Source organism: Rhododendron vialii, chromosome 10a (assembly GCF_030253575.1).
Source record: "Rhododendron vialii isolate Sample 1 chromosome 10a, ASM3025357v1".
NCBI classification, from domain to species: Eukaryota; Viridiplantae; Streptophyta; class Magnoliopsida; order Ericales; family Ericaceae; genus Rhododendron; species Rhododendron vialii.
In genome coordinates, this window is record NC_080566.1 from 7,169,690 (window position 1) to 7,181,341 (window position 11,652).

Below are 11,652 nucleotides of genomic sequence, written 5' to 3' on the forward strand. Positions count from 1 at the left end.
CCTGAATCCAGGTCTAGAGTTTGACGTAATATAATAATGCTCTTACCAGTATCTGATTGGCCTGATCTTTCATAAAGCCTCCAAAAAAATATTTTAAAAAAAATGAACGATTTCGATTATATATATGAGACCTGAGACGGGTTCAAAACGAACGTGCAGGTATAGGTTCCAGCGCTGGTGGAGCTTACTTGAAATTATTCATTAAATTACATTGATCGCAGCAATATTCATTTCTTTTGAAATCGACAAAAAGAAAGGTTGGCATGTTACCATCACTATGCAATTTACATGGAAAAAAGTCTCCAAATCACAGTAAAGGCCTGGTGAGGTGAGAAGCAGATCAATTTAGGTAGTACAATTGATGGACAAGAATCTGATTCTTGGTGTTTTAAATTCTGTGGTCCAAAACGATTCCATCTTATCGGATGAGTAGACGCCACCTTCCCAACTTAAAGATCTCGCACTGGTTTTAAATGAGCTCCGTTGATGGATTGGTCTCCCGAAATTAGTCGAAGTGTATGTAAATTGGTTCGAACACTTGATCATTAAAAAAAGACCGTGTTTGATGGCTGGTATCAGTCACTTTACTGTTTGTTTTTTTTTCGATCAAAAAATTTTGAGTGATTTTTTTTTTTGCGGATAAAAAAAATCACTAAAAGTTTTTTGATCGAAAAAAAAACAGTAAAGTGACGTATGTACATTGTTTATGAAATTATGTAATGCAATAAAAAGTCCCGGGGTGAATGAGACAATCAATTAAAAATTAACTTAACCACAAGTTCAAACTTCAAAGACCAACAATGTTTCATACAAAGCAATTCAAATCAACAATTAAAGTAAATTACAATAAAAATAAAGAACAAGAACACGAGATATACATGGAAACTACTTAGGTCAGCATACCTTAAACATAAAATCACGGCCTAATCTTCTCAATTTTTCATAAATCAAAAGAATCAACAAGAAGACTACAAGTAAGGAATTACCAATTTTTACCCCAAGTCACACCTAACTCCTCTTCTTGCCTAACACCTAGTGCCCCTTCTTGACTCCACGGTCTCCTCAAGCAAAACCACCTCGATCTCAACTCTAGAATGACTCTAGTATCATTCGGCCATGTAGATTCATAGGCATGAAGGTATAGATATGATAAAAATGAAGATTTTCAAATAAAAATAATCAATCTAGAGTGTATTAATGGAGTGTGGGAGAATAATAACTTGATTGACCAACAAAAATGACCAAACATTAAGTTTAAATAATTTAAATGCATAAAGCACACAATAAAACTAAGGAGGGATGATGTTTCTCTCTCTAGAAAAAAATTTGATGCAAGGTCTACCTAAAAGTGAGAAAAATACGTTTATATATGCTCAAGCAAGCGCTTCATAACTAAGGAGGCGCCAAGGTAGCGCTCTGCGCGTGTTTGAAGCTCTTGCTTAGTGCTTGCTAACAATATAAGCTCAAGCAAGCGCTTCATGACCAAGGAAGCGCCAAGGTAGCGCATCTCTCTGAATCTCAGCATACCACTTGTGCCTTGAGAAAAAATTCTTTCCACTTCAACCTTAGGTACACTAAAAATCTTTGAAATAAAATGCAATGTGAAATGCAAATGACATGATTAATCTACCTTTTATTTATTTATTAATCTACCTTTGTTGAATGAATTCAAAGCATTTCCTTACACATAGGCTTCCCACCGAAACTTAATCTACCGGGCAGAGTGTCCAGACTCGACAAACACAAGGACCACCTCCCAAACCCAAAATGGACAAAAATAAAATATAGACTCCAATGGTTTGTCAGATTCCGAAAATCACCCACAAATTAACATTATATTAATTCCGTTCACTCCAACAAAAAACAAACTAATACTACTATTGTGGAGAATTTTTCAGTGCCGGGTGGGCACGGGCCACGTGGTGCCGAGCATCATCTCGGCCGTCCAAACGTGTTTTGGACGGCCCAGATCTGTTTGGATAATTTTTAAGTGTAAAATACCAAAACACCCCCTCAAACCCAAACAGATCTGGCCTGTCCAAAATACGTTTCGATGACCGAGATGCATGCTCGGCACCACGTGGCCCGTGTCCACCGACACTGAAAAACTTCTCATTGTTTTAACAATTTCTACATCGATTCCGTTTCCGGAGTAACTTTAAGCATGAGACCAAATTTACCAACTTTAAACATGAGACCAAATTTCTACATCGATTCCTTCTCATTATTAGCTATTAACCCCCTTTAACCTAGTATAACACGTGCCAAACGAGACCTAAAACTTTTTTTTTTTTTTAACCACGGAAAGAGAGAAGAATTTATTAACGAAGAAACTGGTCAAAGGACCGAACATCATCCAATGCAAGATTAGCTAGCCAACGGGGGACAGAAAACCACCCCCCCCCCCCCCCCCCCCCCCCCCCAAACCAAGTTTTATAGTCTAATCCCTAATAGGGAATGCTTAACCAACAAATGGACTATTCTATTACAAGAACGATTAACATGCACGAAAGTACAAGAGGAAAATAAAGGCAAAAGAACTAAGCAATCCAAGAGAATAGAACTACAATCCGCAAAAGATTTTTCTGCTTGAGTAAGTGCTTGAACAACTTGGAAAGAATCACCCTCCACAACAATCTTTGAAAGGCCTCTATTAGCTGCAAAGACCAAAACTTTTCGAAAGGCCATGGCCTCAACAGCTCTTGGGCATGGTGCAACATTTTGGCAGGAAGGGCCATTCTTAGAAAGGGCTGGAGATGGAACGCGGGGATGGTTCTTCCATTATGTTTGGCGCGATCCCTGGCTTCCGAGGTCTCTCTCTTTTAAAATGCTAAGTCCTCCCCCACCAGCCGCTTCCCCCCTTAGTCACATTCACCATGTCTCGGATCTTATCGATAGCACTTCCCATAGCTGAAATGTTTCATTGCTTAAGGAGCTTTTTTTGGAATATGATGATGTGGAGTCAATCCTCTTGATTCCAATCGGTTCACAAGGCTGCGGATATAGGGGTTTATGGTACTCTACAAAGCAATGGGTCCTTTTTGGTAAAGTTGGCTTATCGTTTGGCAAAAAAAAGCAACCTTCCACGACAGTCTCGAGAACGCGGTGAGTCGAGTTCTGGTATTCCTTTTGACTCATTCATGTCATGTGAATTTACTTTTTCACCCTTTCATAAGTTCACTTTTTTATACATTAAGAAACAATAAAGTAAATTTACATTAAATAAAGACAAAAAAAAAAGTGTATATAGTAAAATGAGGGGGGTAGAAATCAATCCCTTTAGAGCATCTCCAGCCTTGACCCATTTTAAGACTCAAATTTAAAAATGGGGTCAAAAATTACAAAAATTTCTCTCCAATTTTTGACCCAAACCCTTCTTCATTTTGGGTTTTACCCATTTTTTTGCCCAAATCTGAGACAATTTTTGCCTTAACTCATTTCTCCAACGGCTAGTTAGAGAGAGAGAGAAAGAGGGAGATGCGTAAAATTTGGGTCTGATGGTTGGAGATGTGTCTACCAAAATGAGTTTTTACCCAAAATTTAATTCAAATTTGAGGAAAAATATGGGTGAAGGCTGGAGATGCTCTTAATTTCGAGTCCTGCTACATACACAGCAGATCTGTGCACAGATTTTGTTGTGGGGCCCACCACAAGTCCCACACAAATCATCCGAGCCGTTCATTAAATGTAAAACATTTTTTCAAGGGTCCCCGTAAAAAATAAGCTCAATCCGATACCAATAGGTGCTTCATCCAACCATTTAACTTTTCATTCAGATTTTCGGATAATGAAAAGTTATATGGTTGGATCGAGCACCTATAGGTATTGGATTGAGCTTATTTTATATGGGGACATTTGAAAAAATGTTTTACATTTAATGAACGGCTCGGATGATTTGTGTGGGACCCGTGGTGGGCCCCACAACAAAATCTGTGCACAATCTGTGCACAGATCTGCTGTGTGTGTAGACTTTCTGCTTAATTTCCTTCTCTATTCCTTCTTATTATAATCACATTCTCTTCTTTTCCCAAGTTCCAAACAGAGCATAAGTGAACCCTAACTATATATATATATTGCTGCGGCCTCTAATCGCCCTAGAAGGGGGAAGCTGAATGGTAGAACTGCCAGAGAGAAGAGAGTTGTCGGCCCAGGAAGATTGAATCGGCGGAGCGGCGGCGGCGACAGGAGAACGCGTGTGGACACGAAAATACTGATGAAAAGGGGAAAACGATCATGATGTTTATTACCCCTTTCCAATCGCTTAAATATAGTTTTCAATCTGAATCCTTCTCTCTGTTGCCGCTGCCGCCGCTCTCTCTCTCTCTCTCTCTCACACACACACACACACAGACAATCATCTACTCTCTCTCTCTCTCTGTTCCGTTCCGCAATCGCTCCCCCGGACCCCGTGATGTTCACCTCTGAGGGTTCAATCTCTCTCCCTCACTTGAGATTCTTCAATGACCCTGCTGCGTAAATTTGAGCTTGAATCTGAACGACACACACAGTTTAGTACTGAACCATTCGTGCTCAACTTTGCCCCAGAGGCTGGTGTGTGGTTCTTGCTCAACCTTGCTCCAGGGCATTCGATGTCTTCCCCTCTCACACAGTTTCTTTTGTTTTTTTGTTTGCGTTAGCTCTATGTGGAATTATTTTTTCCCCCGATTTCAGAATCTGAAGTACTGAGATGGAATTCTGGAGTTTTATTACCGACTTTGATTTTCTTTCGGTTGGACTCCCCCCCCACCCCACACCACCCAAAAAAAAAAAAAAGAAAAAGAAAAAGAAAAAGAAAAAAGGAGAACTTTAAAAATCAAGAGTTATTAGATTTTTGTTAGTTCAAATTAACAGAAGTCATTGATACTTACTACTAGTAGTAAGTAGCAGCAAAAAACTTTGATTTTTGTTTGTAAAAGATTTTAAGGTTCTCGTAGTGGACCAGACAATCTCTTTGGGATGGAGTTAGTATATAGTTTGAAATTGCCAGGAAGTGTATTTGAAAATCTAATTGCTACTAAATAGCGGTGAACATGGACCGGATTGGTTCGGTTTCATAGCAAACCAAGAACCAAATCAATACCTACAAATTGAGAATTTGGAGAGCCAAACCATTCCATAAAATCCACTGAACCAAACCTTGTTTTAGTTAAGTTTCTTTGCTATGTGTGACTGCTGCAATGTTATAGGCTGTTAGAAAAGTTTGTATAGCAATTTCAGTTTTCTCTTGCCCCGATTGTGTGGTGAGTCATGAGACACACATCTGCATGTTTGAAGTTATTTGTTATGGTGACTCTACTAGAGGGATTCCCAGGCAAGTTGGTAGTCTAGATTTCTTCACTGTCAGAGCCTTAAAAAAATTACAACTGATGTTGAAGCAGGGTAGGGGACAATACAGGAAGGAGTCCCTGAACAACCTGATGAACCATGCTAATTCCTGAATCTAATGAATAGCCTGTTGTTTGCACCTAATTTCACGAAGGGAAATCATAAATTATGAAGCTACGGCGCGGGGCATGGCTTTAGTGATTTTAATTGTTGTCAAGCCTGCAGGATTATGGAAAATATGTTGGGAGGTAAAAATAGGACTTGTGAATGACTCAATGCAAATGAATTAGTGGCGAAGGAAGCTGGAGAACTTAATCTGATGTAGTGAGAAGCGGGAGAACTTAATCCGACGCATGTGAGAAGTTGGGCGAAGCCTTTTGTTAGCTTCCATCAGAGAAATGAGAAATCTTATGGGGATCATCAAATGCTGCTTTAACTTGTCCTAATAGTCAACCAATGTAAATGTACTAAAAAATCTGCAAGAAGTCTGCTCTCACAATATAAGGATGGTTTCTCTCAGGGGAATCTTTTAATATTGGAATTGGAGCTTCATTTGAGGTGCTATATGTATGAGTTGAAGTATTTTCGTTCTCTCTAGGCCAGCTTCTCTGTTGAATTTGATGTCGCCTCTATTGGAAGGTCTTGGGGAATCTATCTTTCTCCATGTGTTTTGGTCTTTTGACTGAGGGTGATGCAGAGATTGTCGGGTGTTAGGTGAGATGTTTGTTCTTGGGTTTGTAGAAGTGTTGGGTCTTCTTCATTGTTTCTTAGGTTGCTTTCTTTGTTGGTGACCAATTTCAACTGTAGATGATTGTTATGCGTAATTGTGCATGAGCTTGAAGTGGATAACATGCTAATTCTTTCCTAACTCACAATGATAGTACCCCGAGATCGTGTGGCTGATGTCCACATGTAAAAAGAACTTGGGACATTTATCTGTTTCTGTGCGCAGGTTGATATTGCTGCTGGAGGATGGCATTCTACTGCCCTGACGAATGATGGAGAGGTATTTCCTTCCTTCTAATTCCGAAGAGATTTCGGTAATAGTAATTGCAATGTCGTTGTACTTGTACTTCACTCCTTCGTTAGGTATCTGAACACTTTTGTCAATAGTAGAACACTTGCCTAAAACCCAAAACCTTTTACCCTACCATATCTTCAATATGGGCACCCAGCAATACATCATTATTTGTGTTCGAAATCGAGTAGTGGCCTAGGATCTACAATGTCTCCTTGGCAGCTAAAAGTAGTATATCCAATTATTACTCATTGATATTTTTCTTTGTTTTCACCTGTCGTTTTTTCTACTAGCGTTTAAGGTGTATTATTCCAAATAGTTGAGGAACCTTTATGACATGGAAGAGTTGTTTTGGATTTTTGTATGTGATTCCCCTTCACTTCAAGAAGCAGACATGGTTTACTTGTCTGGTAAACTATAGGATTATGTCATATATGTTTCTTCAAGATATGAAAGTTTGAAATATGAAATAACCTTTTAAAACTTTGAAATCTATATGGAAAATTTTATTTCTGTTTGTTTGCTGAAGGTTCTGCGGTTAAACTCAACAAGCTAACCTTAAGGTTGTGGGTTCGAAATCTGATGACAGTTGTTTGGTGCATATAAGGTCAATTTATAGGTTGGTGCTTGATCTAACCCTCCGTGTCCCCTTAATGGGGACAAATTGGGTGAAATTCTTTCATTGGAATAAGCAAAGTAGAATGAACTCATCGACCCTCATAGATGAGGCTTTTGAAAAGAAATAGGAGTAATACTTTAATTCACTCCTTATTGGTCATGATTTGCATGTGAAGAATGGTTTGGTCAAAACAAATCAGATTGCAACTGCGGGCGGATTCATTGAAATTTGTTAGTTGCATCCCTAGAACTCTGAGTGTGGTGTTCTCCGTCATCCAGGGATTTGAAAGGAAAAGATGAAATGGCAATTGTTCTTGTCTCGCTATTATATGATGTCTGCTTTTTGTAGGGGACACGGTTTTCATTTTTTGGTCTTCATTGCAGGTATATGGTTGGGGTAGAGGAGAACATGGGAGGCTTGGATTTGGAAATGATAAGAGCAGTATAATGGTGCCTCAGATGGTTCAACTTCTCGTAGAGGAAGATATTATTCAGGTACATATACGTTCTCTACTAGGATCAGTGAACGTGTTTGTCTTCTCCCGCATGTGATGGTACAAATGTATTGTTTAGGATGTTTTCTAATTGTGGAAAAGAATCATCGTGATTCTAGTCATGCCAATGGTGATTGAGTTGGGAATGGAGTCGTTGCTTAGATCTTAAAATTATTGCATGTGGTTTGCAGAAATTGGTTTCGCTGCGGTTTGATATGGATTTACTTTTATTTTCCCTGTTCTCTTTTTGCTTTTGAATATAGTTCTTGTGCCTGGTGAAGGAGTTGGGATGAACAATCAGCCCTTGTTCATGTTTTAGAACTGGCCCCCTACTCCTTGCTTCTAGGGGCACTGATCGCTCTATAGTTCACGAACTGCAGTTTTTTGGAATATCATTTTGCACAGGGCTTTCATTTGAATTTACTTTTTTTTGGGTGAGATGCAATATCTATTAAGCTCGAACAAACAAAATCCAAGGCCTAAGCCATTACAAAGCCGGACCCAACTAGCTACAAAGACCTATAGGCCCTTGTTGGAGCAAATACCAAAAGAAAAGTCAAATATGGGATTCCAGATTGAGAGAATGATGTCGGAATACTAATAAGATCAGAAAGGTATTTGAAGAGTTAGAAGTACTAATGAACAGAGCAATTCACTTTGATTCAAAAATTCTAGATTCATTTTATTCTCCAGGCGCACTGCCCTTTCCCTCAGGAGCGAGCAAGACTATCTTGGTGAATCCCTTCACTCTCCAAAAAACGAGATAGATTCCACTTGACCTCCATCTGCTTTTTTTTTTCCCGCTTGAAGCTATCTCACAATTTGGATTCAACTGATTTTCCCCGTATTTTTCATTAAACTAACTCACTTATGGCAGTTTCTCCGTGGGATTGGATGAAGTACATAGAGTTGGGCCAGAATAGCCAAAGAACTAAGATAAAAAACAAATCCGGAGTCCAGACGGCTTGTGCTGGTTGGAAGTAAGAAAAGGGATTCTAGAAAGCAAAGTGAAAGGAATGGCGGAACTACCGAGCAGAGTCAAAAATACAAAACAAAGACACAGACTAAACTGAAAAAATTCTAGGGGGAATCCATTCTTAACTAGAAGGAAGTCCTATTTAACTCATTCTTACTTTTTCAGTATTAGGAAAGGATAGATGAATGTTCTTTCGGCAATTTTTGGGCCAGAGCAGAAGAAGCCTACATCCCTATTGAAAGGTGTTCGTTCCGTACCATGCTACACCAAAAGAGAACGAAACCCACTACTTTGAACATTCAATCACCTGAGTTCTTAAATTTTTCACATTTTGATGCTTATTACTGCTATTTTTATTCGTGATATAGGTGTCCTGTGGGGGTACCCATTCAGTTGCATTGACACGTGATGGCCGCATGTTTTTGGTAAGCGCTGGGACTTCATGTTTTACATTTCATGATAGCTGCAAGTTGAAATAAATAAGATGGACAGCTCACCACATGGTCACTGAAACAAAATTGTGACAATACAAGCATGGGTTCGGTACCAACAACTTTTTATCTGGACCTTGCTTTTTGTGTTTTTCTAGTAAATCTTGGTATCACCAAAGAAACTCTTTTGCTTTTTTCTTACGGTATTCCTAATTGACTGATAAGATTTGGTGTTGACGGTTTGGCCGAGGTGACCATGGGAGTAGTGGTCATCCCTCGGAGGTGCCCATAAACCTCCCACCACCAAAAAATCTCAGCGGGGGTGGTGAGCAGAGCTTGTTGCTTGTGGTGGCCGTCACACATTAGCAATAGTAGAATTGCATCCTGATGAATCTTAAAAGATCAAGATCAATATATTCAGAGCTTTGTATAACTGTGTCATGTTCATCGGAGAATTGAATGTCTATTGATTTTCTATTCACACATTCTACATTCTCCTGCAATTATGAAGCACAATAATTGCCGGAGAATTCTCTATTTATGCATGAAATTGTGGACACGAAAATACTGATGGAAGGGGAAAATGATTGTGACGTTTATTACCCCTTTCTAATCGCATGAATATAGTTTTCAGTCTGAATCCTCCTCTCTCTCTCTCTCTCTCTCTCTCTCTCTCTCTCTCTCTCTCACACACACACACACAGACACACAATCATCTAATCTACTCTCTCTCTCCCCCTCTGTTTTCCACAATCGCTCCCCCGGACCCTGTGATGTTCACCTTTGAGGGTTCAATCTTCCCCATCCCCCCTCTCTCTCGATCGAAATTCTTCAATGCTGTTGGGGTAAAGTTGAGCTTGAATCTGAACGACACACACAGTTTAGTACTAAACCGTCCGTGCTCAACCTTGCCCCAGAGGTTGGTATGTATTTGTGTGGGCCAGATTTTTGCTCAACCTTGCTCCTGGGCATTCACTCCTCAAACACAGTTTCTTCGTTTTTCTGTTAACGTTAGCTCTATGTGGAGTTATTCTGGAGTTTTATTTTTGACTTTGATATACTTTCGGTTGGACTCTTCTTTACATACTCACAGTGCTTTGAATAATATATGATTACTCTCAAAATATATTTTTATCAAGAGATACTAGATTTTTGTTAGGACAAATTAACAGTAGTCATTGATACAGTAGCAGCAAAAAAAATTTGATTTTTGTTTGTAAAGATTTTAGGTTCTTGTTGCGGACCGAACACTCGATCTCTTTGAAAGGATTAACCGTGTGTATGATGTTTTAATGATTTTAGAACCAAGTTATCATAGGATATGAGATACTATAACTTTTGTTCTAGCTTTCAAGATGCTCTTCAGTACTTGATCTTATGTTAATTTTCACCGGTTTCCACTTTGTCTATGTAGAAACAAGATCACGGCATGTGCTAAGCACTATTTGGGTGATGGAGGGACAACCGATGGAATCAACGAAAACAACACCGTTATAAGCAGGCAAGGATTGCGGAGCATCCACATGCCAGCTTATCTTAATGCGATTGTCAAGGGCGTATCAACCGTAATGATCTCCTACTCGAGCTGGAACGGACTAAAAATGCATGCCGATCATTAACTTATCACTGGTTACCTCAAGAACAAACTACGTTTCAGGGTACATAAACGAATTATTGAGGAAGAAATAAATGTTTTTTTTTTGTGTGTGTGTTCTTCTATCAAAAAATATTGTGAACAGGTAACTAAAGTTAGGTATGAATCGACAAATTATTTCAGGGATTTGTCATCTCTCGGATTGGCAAGGACTTGATCGGATCACAAGTCCACCGCACGCTAACTATACATTCTGGACTGTGGCATACACATGGTTGGTCCTTACCAAAGTAATCTTTCAGAAAGCCTTGTTAATTCCGATGAAGTGAAGAATCTCAAATGGTCCACTTTATCGAACTTGCGTCGTGAAATATAACTTGTGAATTAATCGCACTTGGATTTCTACTCTTAAAAAGAATAAGAAATAGATTTCTTTTGGTGCTTTAGAATGTAGAGAAGAAGAAATAGTCAGTTCTTACTTAAAATGGGATGAACCAGTGGTGAGCTAACTCCCATTTGGTTTGCATTGCTTTTGAAAGTAGTTTACCAAGCAAGCTGATTTGTGTAAACCAAATGGGCCCCAAGCTCACCGTTCTGATTCCTTAGGTAGCGCTGCAAATGTGCCGAGCTATTAGGCTTGGCTCGACTTATTCGGTACATGTGACGAGCTCAAGTTTTCGGCTCATTTAGTACATGAGCTGACGTTCAACATTACAAAGCTCAGTTTGGGTCAAAAAAGCCTGGCTTGTTCGTATAGGCTTGTTAAGTAAGTAAACTGGGCTCAACTCGTTAAGGGTTTGGCTCGTTTAGATATGAACCCAGCTCGAGGTCAAGATTTAGCTTGTTTAGCAAACATATTCCGCTATGTTATGTATTTCCAACATACCTCTCGAGGATTGGTTGGTGATAGTTCGCAGGTGACCACTCACTTTGCGAAAACAGATGTTACCTCGGTGATGTATGTACAGAATCTTTATTTAGATGATTTTCGGAACTACCAAATTGTGACATTTTAGTCTGTCTTTTTCCTTAATATCTATGCTTTTCCCCAGCGATACACAGCTGTGTTCGTTTGGAGGTTCTTCTTGTTCTATTCCTTTTTGTCACCCAAACAGTTGTATAAGGTCTGTAGTTAAGTAAGAGTGAGGGAATGCGCTAGTTGAAAAGTCATTTGGGGCTTAATTTGCTTTTTTACT

The 11,652-nt window shown here is 39.2% G+C and overlaps 1 protein-coding gene across 6 annotated transcripts; it reads left to right on the forward strand.

Annotated features, from left to right (window-relative positions):
- The first annotated feature begins 4,007 nt into the window (after window positions 1-4,007).
- LOC131304580 (uncharacterized) lies at window positions 4,008-11,437 on the forward strand. Of its 6 annotated transcripts, none has more exons than XR_009192436.1 (5): window positions 4,008-6,039; window positions 6,278-6,331; window positions 7,346-7,466; window positions 9,113-9,872; window positions 10,277-11,437. XR_009192436.1 is itself a non-coding variant. In XM_058331853.1 (5 exons), the coding sequence occupies exons 1-5, from the start codon at window positions 4,461-4,463 to the stop codon at window positions 10,298-10,300; spliced, it is 333 nt and encodes a 110-aa protein (XP_058187836.1). In that variant the 5' UTR covers window positions 4,017-4,460; the 3' UTR covers window positions 10,301-10,823. The 6 variants fall into 6 exon arrangements, 4 of the variants coding, with proteins under 4 accessions (XP_058187835.1, XP_058187836.1, XP_058187837.1 ...); XM_058331853.1 differs by lacking the exon at window positions 9,113-9,872 and adding an exon at window positions 8,800-8,856 and having other exon boundaries at window positions 4,017-4,547; window positions 7,346-7,456; window positions 10,277-10,823; XR_009192435.1 differs by having other exon boundaries at window positions 4,010-6,331; window positions 10,277-11,427.
- The last annotated feature ends 215 nt before the right edge of the window (window positions 11,438-11,652 follow it).

What these genes read in the sequence shown, in the direction of transcription:
- LOC131304580 (XM_058331852.1), top strand. Translation starts at nt 4,461, where the DNA reads ATGACCCTGCTGCGTAAATTTGAGCTTGAATCTGAACGACACACACAG. An exon ending in TGCTCAACTTTGCCCCAGAG is followed by an intron (nt 4,548 to 6,277) that starts GCTGGTGTGTGG and finishes TTCTGTGCGCAG; the next exon opens with GTTGATATTGCTGCTGGAGG. An exon ending in CCCTGACGAATGATGGAGAG is followed by an intron (nt 6,332 to 7,345) that starts GTATTTCCTTCC and finishes TCTTCATTGCAG; the next exon opens with GTATATGGTTGGGGTAGAGG.